This window comes from Melozone crissalis, unplaced genomic scaffold (genome assembly GCF_028551555.1).
Source record: "Melozone crissalis strain CALT ecotype California unplaced genomic scaffold, PUWL_Pcris_2 ptg000035l_1, whole genome shotgun sequence".
Taxonomy (NCBI): domain Eukaryota; kingdom Metazoa; phylum Chordata; class Aves; order Passeriformes; family Passerellidae; genus Melozone; species Melozone crissalis.
Genome location: NW_026535813.1, coordinates 10,469,261 through 10,488,987, shown reverse-complemented (window position 1 = coordinate 10,488,987; position 19,727 = coordinate 10,469,261). Strand labels below are relative to the sequence as shown.

Sequence of the window (19,727 nt, the reverse complement as noted above, 5' to 3'; positions counted from 1 at the left end):
CAGAATATTCATGATCTTGATACTTGTGTGTGTAAAAGTTTGAATCTCTTGCTAAATAAACAGAGCTTGCTGAACACTCATATTGAGGGTCTTGAGCCTTCCCTGAACCAAGACAAATGGCCTACTGCAACACGCTCCCATGTGAGCAGCCGCTGCCGCCGAGCCTTCCCAAAACTGAAGAAAAACAGGTAACTTTCCCCAGAGTCAGCTCTCCCCTGGCCCATCGAACAAGGCGGCGAACGAGGAGGGCAACCATGGGAGACAGTGAGGATGAGGAGAAGACTGGAATCTTTCCTTTATGGGAAGTGCTGACGGCTCTGGGAGTTATCGGCTTCGTGCATGCGCCGATTGATACCAGGGATGTGAGGGCGTTTAAGAAAGAGATGGGAAAATTAATGGATGATCCTTTGGGGGTGGCGGAAAGGCTAGATGAATTTCTAGGGACCAGTACCTACACCTACGAGGATCTCAACGCGATCCTGAGATCGCTATTCAACAATGAGGAGAGGGAGATGATCAGACAAGCCGCGATCAAGGATTGGGAACGAAGAAACCCCAATGGGGAAAGAGGGGACCAGAGGTGGCCAAACCAGAAACCGTTCTGGAGTGCCCAGACGGAGGAGGGGAGGCAGAAAATGATAAATCTAAGGAACATGATAATTCAGGGTATCAGGGAAGCGGTACCCAAGGGACAGAACATGAGTAAAGGTACTCAGAGAATGTCAGGGAAAGGATGAGACAACCACAGAGCGGTTGGAGAGGCTCCGAAAGAGCCTGAGAATGTATTTGGGGATGGATCCCAATTCTCCAATTGGGGTGGTTTTGCTGAAAACTCAGTTTGTGTCAAAATATTGGGTGAACATACGGAAAAAGTTAGAAAAGATAGACAGTTGGCAGGACAAGGGGTTGCAGAAATTTCTCCGGGAAGCCCAGAAGGTCTACATGAGGCGAGACAAAGAAAAACAGAAGATTCAAGTTAAGGTATTGGTAGCTGCAGTAAGGGAAGCACAGAAACAGGAACAGGTCAGAAACACGGTGAAAGCAGCGCCAGCGAAGAAGCAGAACCCTTCCCAAGGAAAAGGACCGAACAACCAAAAGAAGGATTTCGAGTGCTATTACTGCAAGCAAAAGGGACACATCCAAAGGAATTGTCCCAACAAAGCCAACGATCAGGCAATGTTTCAAGAAGATTAGGGGTGTCAGGGGCTTTTCAGTTTGGGGTCCGGAACACCGAGGGAGCCCTTGATAAAATTAAGAATATAACCTCACAGGCAAGAGATGTGGTTTTTAGTAGACTCGGGGGCGGAACGAACAGCAGTGCAGCAGCTACCGCAAGGGTGCTCACTGAGCGACGATTCAATGATGGTAAATGGGGCAAAAGGGGAACCCTTCAAGGTTCCAATCATAAAAGATGTAGAAATAGAGACAGAAAACAAAAGATGTACAGGAAATATATTATTGATAAGGGACGCAGATTTTAATTTACTAGGGCGGGACTTGATGGTAGCCCTACAGATCGGCTTGGCAGTGAAAAATTTCTGGCTCAGGGTGAGAATGTATAAACTCCCTGTCCAGGACGAGGAGAAAATAGATCCTAAGGTTTGGTATGTCCAAGGGGAGGCTGGGAGGCTGGACATAGAGACGATTCGTGTTGAAATTGAGAGACCAGAAGACCCTATTCGGGTCAGTATCCCATCTCCATGGAGGGGAGGAAAGGATTGAAACCGGTGATTGATGAATTAATAAAGAAAGGAACGTTGGTACCGTGCATATCCCGGCACAACACCCCAATGCTGGCTGTGAAAAAGACGGACAGAGGCTATAGGCTAGTGCGATTTACGGGCTGTGAATCAGAGAACTAAGACTTTGTTCCCCACGGTCTCGAATCCTTACACCTTGCTGAATAACATTTACTCCTGAGGACACGTGGTACAGTGTGATTGACTTGAAAGATGATTTCTGGACCTGTCTTCTAGCAGAGGGCAGCAGAGATTATTTTGCATTTCAATGGGAAGACCTGAAGATGAACAGAAAGCAGCATCTCAGATGGACATCATTGCATCAGGGCTTCATTGATTCCCTGAACTTATTCAGGCAAGCACTTGAGCAGGTGCTGAGTCACTTTGTACCAACGGAGGGGACAAAATTGCTACAATATGTAGACAATTTGTTGGTTGCAGGTCCAAGGGAGGAGGTTGTAAGGACGAGCACAATCGAGCTTTTGAACTTTTTAGGGGAAAAGGGGTTGAAGGTGTCAAAAGTTGAAGTTGCAAATTACAGAGCCCGAGGTCAGGTACTTGGAACATTGGTTAACCAAGGGTAAAAAGAAATTGGATCCAGAGAGGGTGGCAGGGATTATTGCCTTACCGCCCCGCAAACAAAAAGGGAGGTCAGACAGCTTTTGGGGTTCTTGGGATATTGCCAGCAGTGGATTGAAGGGTACAGTGAGAAGGTGAAGTTTCTATATGAGAAACTCACCGCAGACCGGATCAAATGGACAAAGACAGACAAAGAGGAATTCAGGGGTGTCAAGGAAGCACTCACAGTGGCACCAGTACTGAGCCTCCCTGATGTGAAGTGACCCTTTCAGTTGTTCGTGGATGTGAGCAGTCACACAGCACATGGGGGGCTGATGCTGGACTGGGCAGGGGTCAGGAAACCGGTAGGTTAATTGTCGAGGCTTTTGGACCCAGTAAGATGGGGCTGGCCCACCTGCTTGCAAGCAATTGTCGCTGTAGCATTGCTGGTGGAGGAAGCTAAGAAAGTAACCTTCGGGGCACCTTTGGTAGTATTTGCACCGCACAAATGTGCAGGGCATACTACAACAGAAAGCAGATAAATGGCTCACTGATGCTAGATTGTTAAAGTATGAGGCCATTTTGATTCACTTGCAGGACTTGGAACTGCGGATAACAACCGTGCAGAAACCTGCACAGTTTTTGTTTGGGGAGGCTTCAGAGGAGCTTGGTCACGATTGTGTGGAAGTGGTTGAGTTACAGACGAAGATCAGAGAGGATTTGAAGGAGGAAGAATTAGATGAAGGAGAAAAATGGTTTGTAGATGGGTCAAGCAGGGTGATGGGGAAAGAAAATCCGGATACGCAGTCGTGGATGGACGAATGGGAACGGTGATTGAAGCAGGTCCCCTGAGCACGGGTTGGTTGGTACAGGCTTGCGAACTGTACGCAGTTCTGAGAGCCTTGAAAGGACTGAAAGGGGAAAAGGAAACAACTTTTACGGATTCTAGGTATGCCTTTGGAGTGGTTCACACTTTTGGGAAAATTTGGGAAGAAAGGGGGCTGATAAAAACCAGGGGAAAGGGACTGATGTATGGGGAATTGATCCGGCAAATCTTATACGCTCTAAGGGGGCCGGAGGAAATTGCCGTGGTCCATGTGAAGGGACAGCAGGCAGGGATTCAGTTCCGAACCTGGGGTAGCAATTTGGCAGACCAGGAAGCCAAGACCGCGGCACTGATGATGGTAAGTACCGCGGAGATTGAAGGGATCGAGGTCCCAGATGACCCTCCTCAGCCCTCCCAAAAGGAGATTGAAAGCTATGAGAAGACGGGGGGGAAATTGGAAGAAGGTACGTGGAAATTGCCAGATGGGAGAGAACTAGTCTCTAAAGGTTTTACCAGGAGGATTTTGAGGAAACTGCAGCAACGAAGCAATTGGGGGGCACAGGCCCTGGCAGAATAATTTCTGAGATTTTTTGGATGCAGGGGAATTTATGAATTGACCAAACAAGAGATACAAGGACGCCTGATTTGTCAGAAAATTAACAAAACTAAGGCAAGACAGGCTGCCCTGGGGAGTCCCTCCATTGCATACCAACCATTTGAAAGGATTCAAGTCAATTTCACAGAGTTGCCCAAAGTGGGGAGATTCAAATTTGTGCTTGTGATCGTGGAAAAATTGACCCATTGGGTGGAGGCTTTCCCCAGTCCACGGGCAATGGCTCAGAGAGTGTCCAGAAAATTACTGGAGGAAATTGTGCCCTGATATGGGGTGGTGAATTACATTGATTTGGACCAAGGAACACATTTTACGTCAAAAATTATTAAGCAGATGGCTGGGGCACTAGGCATTCGGTGGGAATACCACACTCCGTGTCATCCCCAGAGTTCAGGACAAGTGGAAAGGATGAATCAGACTTTGAAAGCATAGTTATCTAAAGTAATTTCAGAAACTCATATGTCTTGGCTGAAATGCCTACCATTAGCCTTACTTAATATCAGGACGATGCCTCATTCAGAGACAGGGCTCACCGTTCGAGATGCTATATGGGATGCCATATAGGCATGGGATGCCGGTGCAACACCCCAGGCTCGAGGACAGCCAGATTCAACCATATTTGGTTGCGATCAACAAAAATTTACAGGAACTTAGGAAACAAGGGATAGTATCTCAGAGTGTTCCTATGGGATTTGCTATCCACAAAATCCAACCAGGTGACAGAGTGCTTGTGAAAGTGTGGAAAGATGTACCCCCCTTTCCTCACTGGGAAGGTCCCTTTCTTGTGCTCCTGACAACAGACACGGCCATTTGGATGGCGGAGAAAGGCTGGACACACACATCCAGGGTGAAGAAAGTCGAACATCAGGAGGAAGCACCCGAGTGGAGGGTCACTTCTTCCCCAGGCGACTTGAAAATCAAACTCCAACATCTTTGTAAATGACCGATGGTGAGCGGGTAAATTGTATACTGTCTGACTGTATATGCTATCCATTTGTACATTGTAAGTGTGAATATTGTCAGGGTGCTTTTGTTGTACACTGCAGAAGGGGGCAGTGGCCAAAGGGATTGTGCACTCAGTTTCTGGAAGAGGAGCTTGAGCTGACTGACCGAATCCAAACCCTAGCCACAAGCCTAGGAATCATTGAATTGGACTCGCAGGAGCGGTTTCAAATTTTTCAGAACGGGGTGCGTGGAAAGCTTAGATCTTAGGCAGAGATTCTGGATGTGGAGTGCCGGAAATCAATCAAGGTACCATGCAACTCAGATGCCGTCAGAATTTCACAGTGGGGTGTCTTCAAAAGGAGGTATGTGGCAAGGTCAGAAAATGTATTCCCTGAAGAATACTCCTGCTGCCGCGAAGATGGTCTTCTTCACCGCTGGTGGCACCCCAGGGGGCGGAGGCAAAGGCAGAGGAGTACGCCTGGTGGGAATCCTGATTGGCCTGAGCCTAGCCGTGTGCGGGATACAGAGTCTGCACATTGAGGTCCCGATAAGAGGCGGAAATGAGAGCTCCGCAGTGGAGTGTGGAAATTGCACTCAGGTGGTCCTAGTTGAACGAGGGGATGGGGAAACCTCAGCATACCAAGCCCTGGAGGAGTGCATCAGGAAGCCCGGCAGATACTGTTGGGTGAACGGCACGAAGATCAAATTATGCAAATTGGACAAAGGGATCTGGGGTATTGATCCCGAGGCAGGGTCACGGAATGGGCAGTCAGGCAAGCACCAGCATCAGATATGGAAAAGGAATGCAGAAATAATGTCAATCCCTGTTTGTAACCAATGTAATCCAATAATGCGTGTTGGGGGAAAAACTGAATCGATTTTTGTCGCATATCATCAGGTGAATCCATTGTGTTATGACAATGCGAGGCTGGGGATATGCATGATGAACGGGAAAATGTATTGGATGGGAAGAAATGTCAAATTTGACAGCAAATTCACCTTCAGCAGGGAACCAATCATATTTGATTTGGCACAGGCAAATGATGATAGGGTGTGCCTGCAATATGACAGGGTTGACTGCTTTGTGAAAAATAAAGACGGTGAGGATCCTGAGGGAAGGATGAGGGAAATCACTCAGGAATTAAAGATAAGGGAGTCAGAACTGAGGAAGAATTGAACAAGAGAGATTGAAAACACTGGGAGAACAGTATGAATTACTTGAAAAACAATACACTGATGAGGAATTACCTTCCCCGGATCAAAGCATTTATTGATTTGATGCAAGAAATTGCAACTGAACTGGGATTGTCAAATTGCTAGATTTGTGGGGGGCTGAAGTCAGCAGAGAAATGGCCATGGAAAGGGGAAGGTTTGGTTCCAGAACAACTGCTGAAATGGGACAATCCGAGGGTCTCAAAATTGGCACAGAGGCCTGAGGGGTGGATTTTGGACCAGAGGGTGATTGGAAACATTTGCATCAGTAGGGAAGGAAAGGAATATACTGAAATGGTGGGATACACTCCATGTATAACTACCCTGACAGTAAATTCAAACAATAAGGGCAAGGTCTGGCAACCGGAACCCCCTGCGGGGTACTGGAGATGGAAAAATGAGACGAATTGTGAATGGAACAGAAAGATAGGACTTTGCTGGGTCAAAAATCCTGGAGCCAACCCTTACCAATCCTTGGAGGGCCTGAGAGAATACTGGGGAGACCTAGGGAAAATGAACATTAGATGGAAAGCCCCAGATGGAATTTATTGGATTTGCAGGAAGAAGGCATACAGTGAGTTACCCGCAAGGTGGAAGGGATCATGCACTTTAGGCATGATCCGGCCAGTCTTCTCTACTCTCCCTCGAACGAAAAGTAACCTACTAGGGACTCCGTTGTAGAAGACCCTGAGGAGAGAGAAGAAGTCTGAAAAAGATGATACCGCTGATAAGTGGTAAGCAAACCTGGGGGGAGGAAGAGTGGCCAGTTGCAAGAATAATTGATTATTATGGACCGGCCACATGGGCTCAAGATGGAAGCTATGGATATAGGACTCCTATTTATCTACTGAACTGGCTGATTAGGCTGCAAGTAGTGGTGGAAATTGTATCAAATCACACCTCAGAGGCCCTGGATTTACTTAGTCGGCAGCACACCCAGGTACGGGCATTTGTGTACCAAAATTGAGTAGCTTTAGACTATTTGCGGGCCGAAGAAGGGAGAGTGTGTGGAAAGTTCAATGAATCAGAATGTTGCATTGAGATTGATGATTATGGGGAGACCATAAGAGGATTGGCAGCCGAAATCAAGAAAGTGGCCCATGTCCAAGTTCAAAAATGGAATTTGATTTTGCAATCATCGTGGTGGGACAGATTGTTCGATGGGGCCTGGTGGAACAAAATAATATTCTTTGTGCTGTGTTCAGTAGCCAGAATCCTATTCCTGCCCTAATTCCTTGTTTTATTAGACTGATACATTTCATGGTACAGGGGATGCAGATAGCAATAGTGCCCGTGGACCCAGAATTGGCTTCCAGAAGTGCCACACCTAAAATCATGAGCCTGGGAGAGAAGAAGTATGTGAGCAATGCTGCCGAAGTATTGGCAAAATTTGAAAAATTAGTGAAAACGAGTGTAAACAATACTGAGTATCAGGGGATTCCACAAGGGGAGCATAGGATGATTTAGTAAAGTTTTGTTCTCTTTGTGAAAGACCCTTAAAGGTGGTGGGTAGAAGTAGAAATAAATAGATTTTAGCAATTTGGGTTATAGAGGGAGCATGAATTAGGTTGGTGATATAGAAGGGGAGGGATTGTAATATATGGTAAGGATAATTCATGCTATTAAAGAATGTATGTTATAAAAGATTGTAAAAATCCAAATGCATGTCCCTGACCACCTCGGCCCGAGAGCAGATGTCTATTCAGATTACAACAAATTCTACACAGCTAAGGTAATGATCAATGCTTTAGCGTAAGAATGGATGCTTCCAAAGCAAGATGATCACTGGTATCTGAGTCCTTGGGAATCACCTAAGAGCGATTATCGCCTTGCCGATTGCAGCAATCAAGATAGTCAGCAGCGCCAAACTGATACATCTGAATACATGGCTTCCCTGGAGCCCATCAACGCTGACTGCACACCTGGAGCTGACCTTTGTCCAGCTCTGCACATTGAAAAGAACAGCAATGAATGTGAAGAGTTACAAAAGAAATTTGGACACCTTTGCCTTGGGCACAATAAACTGTATAAAACCTCGCTGCAAGAAGCAGCATTCGTGAATGGGGGAGATTCTGATGCGCTAGAGGTCAGGTCCTGGTTCACCCAGCGCCAATCCCGGGCTCAACGCTGCCTCTTTAGCTGTGGTGGTGTTGGAGAATGAAATTCAGTCGCGCAGATAGATTAATAAATATTTTTGAAATTTTTTATAATTTGGCTCACGACTGATCATTTATAACATCCTTTATTTAACTTTACAAAAGTTCTTTATCTTGAACTCTGTTTTTAACAACGCTGTATTATATGGTAGAGAGAATTCATGCTATAGATATAGATATATGTGTGTATAAAATATTGCAAGGACTCAAAGCTATGTCTCTGACCACGCTGGCTGGGGGAAGGGTCTTATTCTTATTATAACCAGTTCCCGGACAGCATTGAGATGATATCAGATCTGTTGCTGTATGAATGGAATAGTCCCGGGCTGCTATGGGAGATTTCCTTCAGTTCCTGCATTCGGGAGATACCATCTGGATCTTCCCGGAATGGAATGTCAAGGGGGAGCGCAGGAGACACACACATGGTACATGACTTCATCGCGGTACTCAGAAAACCAGTACATGTGAATACAACTTCTGCCTGGACACTCAGACATTCATCTGCATCTATGAGTTCGCTTTTGTCTGTTTCTCCATCTGTGTGGATTCTATTTTACATGCAAAGAAACACAAAGAAATATGTGGTCATCCCTGCCCCAGGAAGAATAAACTGTATATAAGCTGGCCGCGGGAAGCACTCGGGGTGTACCTCTGGGGAAATGCTGTCACTCTGTCAGCCGGAACCCGAGGTCACCCAGCATTGTTCCTGGGACAGATGCTGTCTTGGCTGTGGGGGGTTTTTCTTTTTTTTCGAAATTTCTATTTTTGTTATTGTTCCAATAAATCTTTGCTAAATTTTTTTACATAAATTTGGCTGCCAATTTGATCATTTATAACAACACTAACATCCACCTCACTACAACTTCTTTTCAGGTAGTTGTAGAGAGCAATAATGTCTCTCCTGAGCTTCCTTTTCTCCAGGCTAAACAACCCCAGCTCCTTCAGTCTCTCCTCCTAAGACTAGCCATAACTGGACTAAGAAATCTACACTCTTGACCAGCATTTTCAGCATGCTTTACTTGCTGGGTTATAAAATAAAGTTGCCTGAGTTTGAGACAGGTGTTCAGGCTGTGCAGCTGGACAGGGTTTTGTCTAGGACATCCCTGTATTTACCTTTGACTATCTCACTCTGGCTGTCCCCAGACTCCACATGAAAGACCTGGTTCTGACTTCAATCTTTATCTGTGGCATTCAGCCAGTGATACTTCTTTTCAGATTACTGCTCGTTGCTCCATTTCTGCATCTAGAGATACACTGAATCACTAAATCCGGTGACTTTTCTCAGTAACATACTACCACACGTTCTCTTCAAGATCCTTGTCCTAGTTTTCTGAAAACAAAATTATTTACCTTTCTGCCATCTAGGCTGAGACTCTTTGTGAATCTAACTCTCAGCTTCACTCAAGTCATTTACATTCTCGATACAGGTAAAGAAGAAAACTTCATTTACTCTCCCTCCTGCAGCTCACCTGCATTTGTTGCCATGATGCACATGCAAAGATCACCACCTATGAGTGTTGGAAAACATACCAGTTTAAAAATTTTTGTATAACTTTAGTCAAGGGGTTTTGCTTGCCTTTGCCCCGGGAAAAAGTTAAGTTTCTTTCCAGGGCATTGTTCCACCAGGTGAGGTCTGAGGAACTCAACATATCAACAGACTGGGAGTAGCCCAAAAGACAAAGGGCCATCAGTGGCCATTAACAGAACATCAGCGGCCATCTATGAACATCTACCCTCAGATGCCACCTCTGGCAGAGTTGGAAACATCTGGTCTGGAAAGAACTGATAAGAAAATCGTAGAATGAAGATCTAATTAACATCGGAGGTGAGGAGATTCAGATCCAATGGGAAACTGAAAAATGGGAGTTGCTCAACTCTGGACCAATGAACTTTAAAACAGTGCATCACTATGAGATTTGACTATAAAATTTGGGAGAAAATCCTGCAAAAACGTGTGTCATGGAATGATTCTCTCTGCACATCTGGCCTATGTGTGGATGAGAGGATTTCTGTGGTACATCCTGGCCAGAATAAAGTAATGACTTTCTAAAATTAAAAATGTTGTTGGAAGTTATTTGTTTTTCCCGCAGTTTTGGTGACATGAGCACCTCCAAAAGCTGTCAGATGCACCTACTGGCTGCCAATTTGCTTACTTGCTGTTCAATCCGACCTCTTAGTAAAAGAAAACATTGACACTCAGACTTCAACTAGCTTTGACAAGATGTCATACTCTCCCTATAACAATTAAAATTTTCTCAACTCACAAGTGAAATAGAGATTTTTGGAGTTCACTTTAGTTAGCAATATGAATTAAGCATTTAAATTTTAGCTTGTAGAATTGTGTGTTGAATTTTAACCTTTTACTTAAGAAACCTCTGCCATGGTACAAAGGGCATAGGAAAATGCAAATTTCTGAAGCTTCATGCATAAAGAACAATAAATGAAGAAGACCATGGGATGCAAAGAACACAGATAAAGGGGCTCCTCTGTCTCCAAGGTCATCAAGACAGACAGACATACTCAGATAAGCACCAAGGGACCAAAAGCACATGCGCAAAGGAGAAAAGTTCAATCATGAGGAAGACCACAATCTTTGGCCTCAGAGACCACCAAAGACCCCTGTGCAACCACCACAGCAAACAACGCATGCCCAGAAGGACATGGATCTAATTATCATGCGAGGCAAGGACAGGCAGGGCCAGGGGTTGAATATGCATCGAGAGGTTGTGCAGTGTAATGTATATGAAACACCTTTGCGAATAAAGATGTGGCTCAGACCAGGGCTCGGGGCACAAGTTTTCACAAGAGTTATCTCGCTTGTGCCAGGCACTGACAATACATACCCACTTCATAACTACATCCGATTGTGGAGTCTATTTATTCCGCGTATTGCTTCACAAGCACAGAACACATTTGCTTCTGTTTGCAAATTGACAGTTTGACTGCATCAATTTATACAACATAGAAAACTGGATGATTAAAAAAACAGAATATAGAACATAGAGATAAGCTCTCAGTCACTATCAAATGAATTAATTTGTGTTGCACAAATGATCAACACTGAAGATAACTTCTTTAAAACTAAATAAAGCAAGCCATTTACTTACCATTGGCAGCCTGGATTGAAGCATCTGGAGATCATCATAACCATAAATCTGCTTAAAGACAGATAGAAAATAAAACATTATAACACATTTCTCTGATGATGTTCAATTTGGGGCTCTGTTTAAACAGTTTGACCTAGGCCCAGTCTATTTTAGAGATGTACAAATATATTTCACATTATGCTATCATGGTGCACTGTAGCATTTTAAGGCTAGTAGAGCAAAGTTTAAAATGGCTTTTCACTCTGATGTTGCTTCCTTGTGACAGCAGTCTTCTGAGAATATTACTGTTGCATGTTCAATATGGTTTTTGCAGATGCAGCATTCATCAAATTGTTTAAAATCTACAGGGCATTCAGAATTGGGAGTAAGAGCAACAATCTTCCTTGCTGTAATAATTACTTCTGAAAATAGCAGAATTTAAGATTCTATTACTAGACCACAAAGCAACCTATGGTATCCCTCTCGCATTCAGTGTAATATAGAAGAATTACTAGAATTAAGTTTCTGATTCAAAAAACAGATAACCAAAAATATGTTCACCCTGGTCAGACACCAAAAAGTTACATGCGATCTATTTAAGTATGACAGACAGGATACATGGCACATTTTGACCATTACTCTGCATGATTACTATTACATTACTACATAATACTATCTAGTCCAGTAATACAAATCTAAATGGATCTAATTTTATTCAAAGGGCCTAAAACCTGATAACGCTGAAAACCACAGCAACGTGCATGTTTACCTACAACAGCAGCCAGATCAGGTCTGTACCAACACTTATACAGTTTACTATCAACAGTAAACCCTCACTGAATACATTTAGCATTCTTCAGCATTTGGAACAAAAATTTCAGGTGGAACATGTGCCAACAGAAATGCATTGGCATAGACAACAGCAGGTCTGTAGGGCTCACTTGCACCAAGGCTTAATCAATCAAGGACAAACAAATTGCTTACTGGGTAGGCAGGCAGAAGTCCTCCAGGTCCCACAATATACTGGTTATGCAACAAGGGTGATAAACCTTGAGGCAGATTTGGGGGAGCTTTGCCTATAGAATTAAAATACAGGCACTTTAACAAGTCTTTAGAAAAGAAAAGGCTTCAGCATTGAGACAAGATAGCTCACAAGTCCTGGCAGCTGCACTGTCTTAGTTTGTAAAAGCAGAACTACACAGAAGAATTTTGTGCTGGTTGATGAAAATGCTCAAAATAGCCTAGAGAGTTTAACCATGCCTCAAGGAAGGGAAACCATAGGCTACTTAAGACTGAAAAGACTCCCATCAGAGAACAGTCTAATTTTGTTATTTACTCTGTCCAAGAGAAATACAATAATTACTGGAAAGTCTCCTTTCCTTGGTCCCCTCCCGAAGGCAAAATTCAGGCATTGTTTTCAGTCTAAGAGCAAATTATCTCCTTTAATTTTCTGCTCTGTCAACACATTGCCACTTATCACCAGCAACAGACTGGAAAGCACTAAATGTTGCCAGCATACTGTGGGTGACTTACTGCACCTGGGAAAAGCAAAGAGGAAATTGAAACAGCTTCAATTGCCTACATGAAGCAGAGCTAGGAAGCAGAAAAGTAAAAAAAATCACTTTGGCCAGTCATCAGAAACTTTATTTACAAGCTATGGAAATGAGAAATTCTTCTGTAACTAAGTCTGATCTCAATATTTAAATCATTCACTTCCCTCCCTAGGATTTCCTTTTGGCAGTTCAGGCTAATTAGAAAAGAAAGAGAATTTAGTATTGCTTTCATTTCAGTGCAAGAAGCCTCCCAACCTTCCCTCTGTGGTTCCTTTTTCTGAAGTGCTATTTTCTGTGGAATGACCCAGACATCAGACACTTTTTTCCTTTCTCTAGATGTGGCAATAGGGAAGTGGCATATGATAATGAGGACACTGCAGTATATTTTGACACTGCCAAATAAATTCAAGTCACAGAGAAGACTGAAATTAAAGCTAATGTGAACTCACAGCAAAGAGCTGATTAAAACCTGGAATACAAACACGGTCAATCTCCTAGTCCAAAACTTCCCAAGTCAGAATTACTCTGGTTTCTATTTACAAAGCTATTTGGGGATGGAATATGTTACATAAATGCCACATTATGTCCTAACAAATATCTCAAATGCACAAACCCAGGCAATTTTATTTTATAACCCAGAAAATAAAGCATGCTGAAAATGCTAGTCAAGTGTGGATTTCTTAGCGCAGCTATAGCTGGCAAGATGCTCAACTGACAGCCCTGCTGATCAAAGTCCTCTGTCTCTCCACATAAACTGTTAATATTGCAAACCTGAAGACATTAAGGGAGCTGCCCGTGTGGTAGCAGACACACTGGTAACACTCAGGCCAAGGCTAGCTGTAGTGTTCATACTGCTTGCCATGCTGACAACTGAAGAGGTGGTGCTAGTGGCTGAGGTTGAAGCAGTTGAAAAAGTTGTTGAAGGCTGAAGTGAAGTTGTGTTCTCAACACTAGTGTGCTAGAAAGGAGACAAAAAGATTGAGGATAACAGAGCAAATGAGGCACAGTGAAAGATGGGGGGGGGGGGATGAACAAAACTAAAAATCAAACCAAACAATCTTTTAAGTAACAGCAGCACATGTAAAAAATAATGCATTATCTATGTATCAGGCAAGCAATTGAGTCGCATGCTTGTGATTTTTAAGCATTCAAAGAAAATTATTACATGAGACAAATTAAAACTGCTATATCATCACAAAATAATACCACAGTAACTCAAATGTCACTCCCTTGCATTATTTCTTGCCCTTTTTGCTTGTATACTCCTTTAAGCTAGGATTTGTTATGTTAAATAAACTATATTCTTCCAAAAGACAGGACACTGCTACTGTGATTTCCTCAGTGCATTTGTGGAATTTAAAAGATTAAAACTGCAGTGCCCCACAACAGAGTCAATGTGGTAAACTGAAACACAAACAAAATGTATTACAGGAACACATGAAGATAAAGGAGTTCCTGGTTTGAATCCAGCACAATACAGTACTTTAGCTGTAAGCTGATCACACCTGCAAAACAGTGTCATCAACACACAGAAACCAAAAAGAACTCTGACAGGAAAAAAGAAGTACATTTTGATAAGTGTGAATTTTAATTTACATATACAACAGGAGTGGAGCATTACAAACCAAAATTCAAGCATAAAGAAAAGCAGTAACTTATCTGCACACCTCAAATGGGATTGTAGAGACAGAACAAGGCAGTGTCTGTCTGACTTTAATTTGTGCAACCTCATCTAGAGCACTGTGTTCACTACCATTTGCCTTGTTATCTCTAATACATTAAATACACAGGTGACAACAATGTCACATGGTAAACTCTAAAATCATCTGTCCTGAAGCATTTGTCATGACATGTACCACTCCATCACCTGCACTTTGCCAGCTAATCTCTCCAGTGGAGTCTGTGAAGGGTCCACATTTTAGAGCAGTTTCAGACAGCCACATCTAAAGTTTTATTTCTTTTTTAAACACATTTTTATAAGAAATTCTTTCTATATTCCATCCCTCCTTGCTGGCACAAAAATTTCCTCTACAGTTGTGTGACTGGCAAGTCTCTGTAACAGCTTGTCCTGATCGAGTACAAATCACAAGTGGTAAAGACTTTTTTTTACCACTAGAGAGCTGGCAGTCCTCCTTCCCTGAGATAAAGCTCTTGTTTCGTTAATTAGCATACTGGAACACACTGAACTAAGAGAGGGTCTTAATCATCAGATAAACTGACTATATGCCAAATATCTGTGGAAATGCAAATAGGACTTACCACATGTGATGTGCTTGAAGACAACACTGAGGCAGAGGAGAGGCTGCTCTGATGACTGGAAAGGGAGCTAAAAAGGAATTGCAAAGAGTTAAGGTTATAGATGAGTACTATAATAGTTGGCTCTCACAATTAAGGGATAGATATTATGCAGATGTTAAAATGTATACTGATGTTACTGTAATATGTCCTCCCATAGTACTCTTTCTCCTCCCCCTTGTAATAGCCTCAGTAGCCAGGGAATTTAGAGAAGGCCAGATTATTACCAAGGCACAGCATAACAACACCTGCCCTCCAATCAAGATATAAGAAGGTAATCTCCACCAATGGACAGCAGAGAATGAGTTGACTGACAAAACTTTGGGAGGGGCTAAGAATATAAAAGGCAGAGCATCCATTTTGTAGATGAGCACGTGGCTGATAGTTACGGTGGCTCCCAGTGCTGTATTTTTTCCTTATTTAGTCCTTTTGTTGTATTTTTCTTAAAGTTTAATAAACCTTTAAAATTTTAAAAGTGAGCAGTCATTTCTCACAGTTAATAAAAGTATTTTTTCCTAAAACATTTTAAATATATATATGTATATACACACATACATATATACAAATAGAGTAGGTAGTAGAATATTAGTTAAAGAATAAAAATTGTAGCTATGTGTATACACATATACACACAGTAGGATAATAAAGAAAAAATTGTCTGTAGAAATGTGTATATATATACACACACCCCCTACATTTTCCCTTTAACTAATATCCTACTACGGTTTAATTTAAAAAATGAAGTACAGAAACAACTATTACTAACAAGAAACATCTAAAACACCATTCATTTATAACTATCAAATTACTATATTTTTAGAAAAAAATAACTGCTGGTTCAGGAATTATGTAAAGTCCAAAACCAGAAGAACACTCACAGAAACACATGGCTTGTTTCTCATTCTTTCCATAAGCAACTGCTGCATTAGGTGAGATAGTGCATTGGTTTGAGTCATTAGGGTATTTCTCACATAACCTGTATAACATTAGTTCAACCAATTAGACCTGCAGGGTATTTTCCCCATAACTCTACCAAAGGCCCCAAGAAACTATCAAAAGACAGGGCTCAAAAAAAAAAACAAAAAACCAACCAACAAATGAAGAGCATCTATGAAAGCCCAAAAGTTCGCCTTACTACTATATAATCTGTCAATTTAATCAAGGCAAATTAATACCACTACACCCTACCAAAACCAATTTCCTCTTTGAAAAGATGAAACAGAACTATTAGTTCTGTTTTATACATACACTGTAAAATATGAAAATAAAGAAACCCCTGATTAAAAACATTTGCAATAGCTTTGCTTTAGAAAGCAACTCTGCTTTAGCACCATCTTTTTTCCTAACTGACGAGGCCTGTGAACTATTGGAACTAACAGCAGCACTGACATACATCTGTAATCCAAAGATCTCCCTGAAAAGTGACTGAAATGGTTTTTTAAACATTTACAGTGACAGAAGTTATACCTTACATTCAAGGTCAAGAACATAACTTACAGCACAATAAACAAATTGAACACTGACACAGCAAAGATATAAAAACTATGTATGGTTTGGTGCTCAAAAATAACCTCCTCATTTGAAATCAGAAGCAAGAGAGATCCTAACCATAACAAATATTTTAGTGTTCTCTATGGAAATAGTCACAAGAAAATACAGTAGTTTTCATAGCAAAGTTGCAGGCTAAATTATATGCCCTAATTAAAGGGCAAACACTTCTGGCAGCTCTTTTGAGGTGCGGGACCAGAATAAATGTTGGCAGTTCCATAGATTAATTTTACTTTGACTCTAAAACTGTTCTCTGCCTGCAGAAATTACAATGACACCACTTCAAGCAGCAAGGAAAAAACCAGTTCAGTCGTACATACATTTTTAAACCACTCCCTTGCCCACTCTCCCCAGCTCTTCTATAGCCTTAATTCACTATCTGACCTATGGTAGAGACAGACAAGAACCACCAGCACAACCAAGCCAGACATGCTTGGAATTCAAGAATCATCTTTCATGGTGCTTTGTATCTGACTAACAGCATCAATCCTCCAACTAAAATTTCTACCAATGTACACAGCTTTTCAACAAACAAATGTGGGGATATATTTTCAACGTGAATGAATTAATTATTGTTGTTTGACACATTTACCATTTTATTCAACACAAAACACTAGTGTATTAAGAGACTATGTCCTAGCTGTCTAACAGAAAAAAGTCTGTGATAGCCCATAAAATTAGTTTCTTATATTAACAAATACAGTACAAAGGTGAGTAATAAAACATAACCAGCACAGCCTCGGGATATCACCTGTCTGAGGACAAAGCTCAAGTAACAGGCACTAAAATATCAGACAGACAGTGTGAATGAGCTAAGCTGTGCTAAATGCACTTCCAGACACACTAATCTGACATTTCAAAGTGTCTGAAGGAAATGTTTTAGAAAAAGGCACACACTTTCCCTGTGGAACCATTCCTATTTTCTAATTTTAAGAAATACAAATATAAATGAAAACACAGTATTTCAAAATTAGCCAGGAAGTAAATTGCTAGGGAATAATTTCAAACATACGACACTAAACAATCAGCAAGCACTGCAGAAAAAGTAGGAAAAACAAACTAGGGGAATCAATTTAGCTGACATGACTGAAGTAAGAGCTACTTGAAACACTAAGTTGTTTATAAACCACTGTCCTGGGTAAACCAAAATGTTATTGTATTCCATATCTATCTGTGCCCAACATTGTTACTGTCTCTTTAAGACCCTGCAGCAGGAAAACAACCATGCAAGGGCTGGGAGGTGCCCAGTTTTTTTGAGGTTGAGGCACTCAGGCAGAACTCTCTCTTGCCTCATGGCTCTGGCTTTTTTCCCTTTGTTCTTGCAGGGAGATGGAGCCAAGGCACCAGTGGGCAGAGGCTCTCTTTTGGGTTTCTTTTGTTTTTGTTTTTTTCCTAGAGGGTTGCCTCAGGTAGTTTTTTTTTCTGAGAGGCAAATTGAGTGCCTGCCTACAGCTGCGGCATTGCAACAAGAAGAACAGAACAGCCCCGCTCCATACAATCGCCTCAGCCCACCAGCAGTGCCCAGTGGAAATCAGAAGGCACAGAGTCCAAGTTGCCCCAGCTGGCTGCCTTGCCATCTTCTGCCAAGAGGAAGGCAAAGTCTCTTCCACGAGTTCTAGCCCTTGACCAAGTTCCAGCTGCCAGAGTGTGCCAGCCACCTTCACCAATGGAGCTGCTGCTGCCACTGGAGAGAAAAGAGGGAGGAGGGCTGCTGCCATCTTGATCTTTCCACACATGCTTGTCTGTGGAGGGTGCCATCTTGGGGGAGGGGTTACTCTGCCATTTTTAAATTTCTCCTTGTTCCCAGGGAGTCTGTGAGATTCCAGCAATTTTGTAACTAGTGACTATTACTGTTATTATGTTTGCCTGTTTCTGGTTTTTTTTTAGTAAACTGTTATTTTTTCACTTATATCTCCTCATATTTGTGAGAAATGACCTGTCACTTTTAAAATTTTAAAGGTTTATTAAACCTTAACAAAATACAACAAAGGACTGAATAAGGAAAAAGGACAGTGCACTGGGAGTATGTGACCATCTGCCAGGAGCTTGTCTACAAAATGGCTGCTCCGCCTTTTATACCCCTGGGGGTTGCATCAGGCAACCTTGGCCTCTCCTAAAGTCTGTCAGTCAACTCTTCTTTGCCATCCATTGGAGGAGACTACTTTCTTGTAACTTGATTGGAGGTGAGGTGTTGTCATGCCGCATCCCCTAGCAACAAGCTTTTCCCATTCCAAACTGCCCCATGCAAGGGGCACATGTACATGCCCTCCCTCCACGTCTCGGACAACCCTGACAACCCAGGTTGTCTGGTGGCAACAATACAGAGTGGGGGAAAGGGGACTATGGGGAGAACAGAGGATGTCTAAACAACAAACTACAATACCATAACTATACATCAATAAAACTTCTCTTAACATAGATACAATGTTCATCCCTTAATTGTGAGAGCCAATCATCCCATTACTCATCTATAACAATATTCCTATCTCCTTATTGGTGGAAAGGGATTGGTTAAAACTAAAGGGGAGGTAACTTATTTCAAAGTGTCCACCTCATAACTTGTCTTAAACCAAGACAACCATGGGCAGCAGCTGCTCTATCAATAAGAGGCAGCCCAGAGCTCATACTTTGTAACCAGAAACATCCTAGCCTCTTCTGAATCTCTCGCCTAATTCTAGCTAATGTCAGAAAAAGAGACCCTGGTAACTGACAGCCTCATACACAATCACCCTTATGTCTGTCCTTTCCTGACAATTGAACCCCTTTCAGTTTATCACAACTCCTACTGCACCTGCTTAACTGTGAGAGTGAGCTGCTGGCCAGATCACTGGACTGAGGCAAGCTGGACAAAGTTCCTGCATGCTGCAATGCTGAAGGCAGAAGTGAAGCAGTAGTGGACACCATGCTGGGCAGAGAATCAGCAGAAGGTAGTGAGGGAGAAGGCTCTGTCTTAAGCACAGGAACTGATGAAGTAGCTGCAACAAATTAAAAAGAGACATTCAAAGACAAATTCCAGCATACTTGACATATTAGCCTGGATTCAGGAACACAACAGTGTTCTCCCCTTGGTTTACAAAAATCTGACCAGTAAGAACCAATAACAGTATCAAGAATCAGGCTATTAATGAAAATTCAAACAGCAACATAACTATCATTTTTTCCCTTTAGGCTCTTCACCTACAGTAGATTTATAATT

General features: G+C 42.3%; 1 protein-coding gene across 3 annotated transcripts in view; it reads right to left on the bottom strand.

The window, feature by feature from the left end:
* Positions 1-19,727, bottom strand: part of LOC128941430 (ubiquitin-associated protein 2-like) — a 189,180-nt gene that overhangs the window by 62,681 nt on the left and 106,772 nt on the right. For 2 of the 3 annotated variants that reach the window (XM_054283193.1, XM_054283190.1), the window contains 5 exons: positions 19,323-19,506; positions 14,948-15,014; positions 13,460-13,646; positions 12,120-12,211; positions 11,157-11,204 (listed from right to left, as the gene is read on the bottom strand). In XM_054283193.1, coding sequence (XP_054139168.1) covers positions 11,157-11,204; positions 12,120-12,211; positions 13,460-13,646; positions 14,948-15,014; positions 19,323-19,506 — 578 coding nt within the window. The remainder of the gene's footprint in view (positions 1-11,156; positions 11,205-12,119; positions 12,212-13,459; positions 13,647-14,947; positions 15,015-19,322; positions 19,507-19,727) is intronic. The other variant, XM_054283192.1, reaches the window with a different exon arrangement.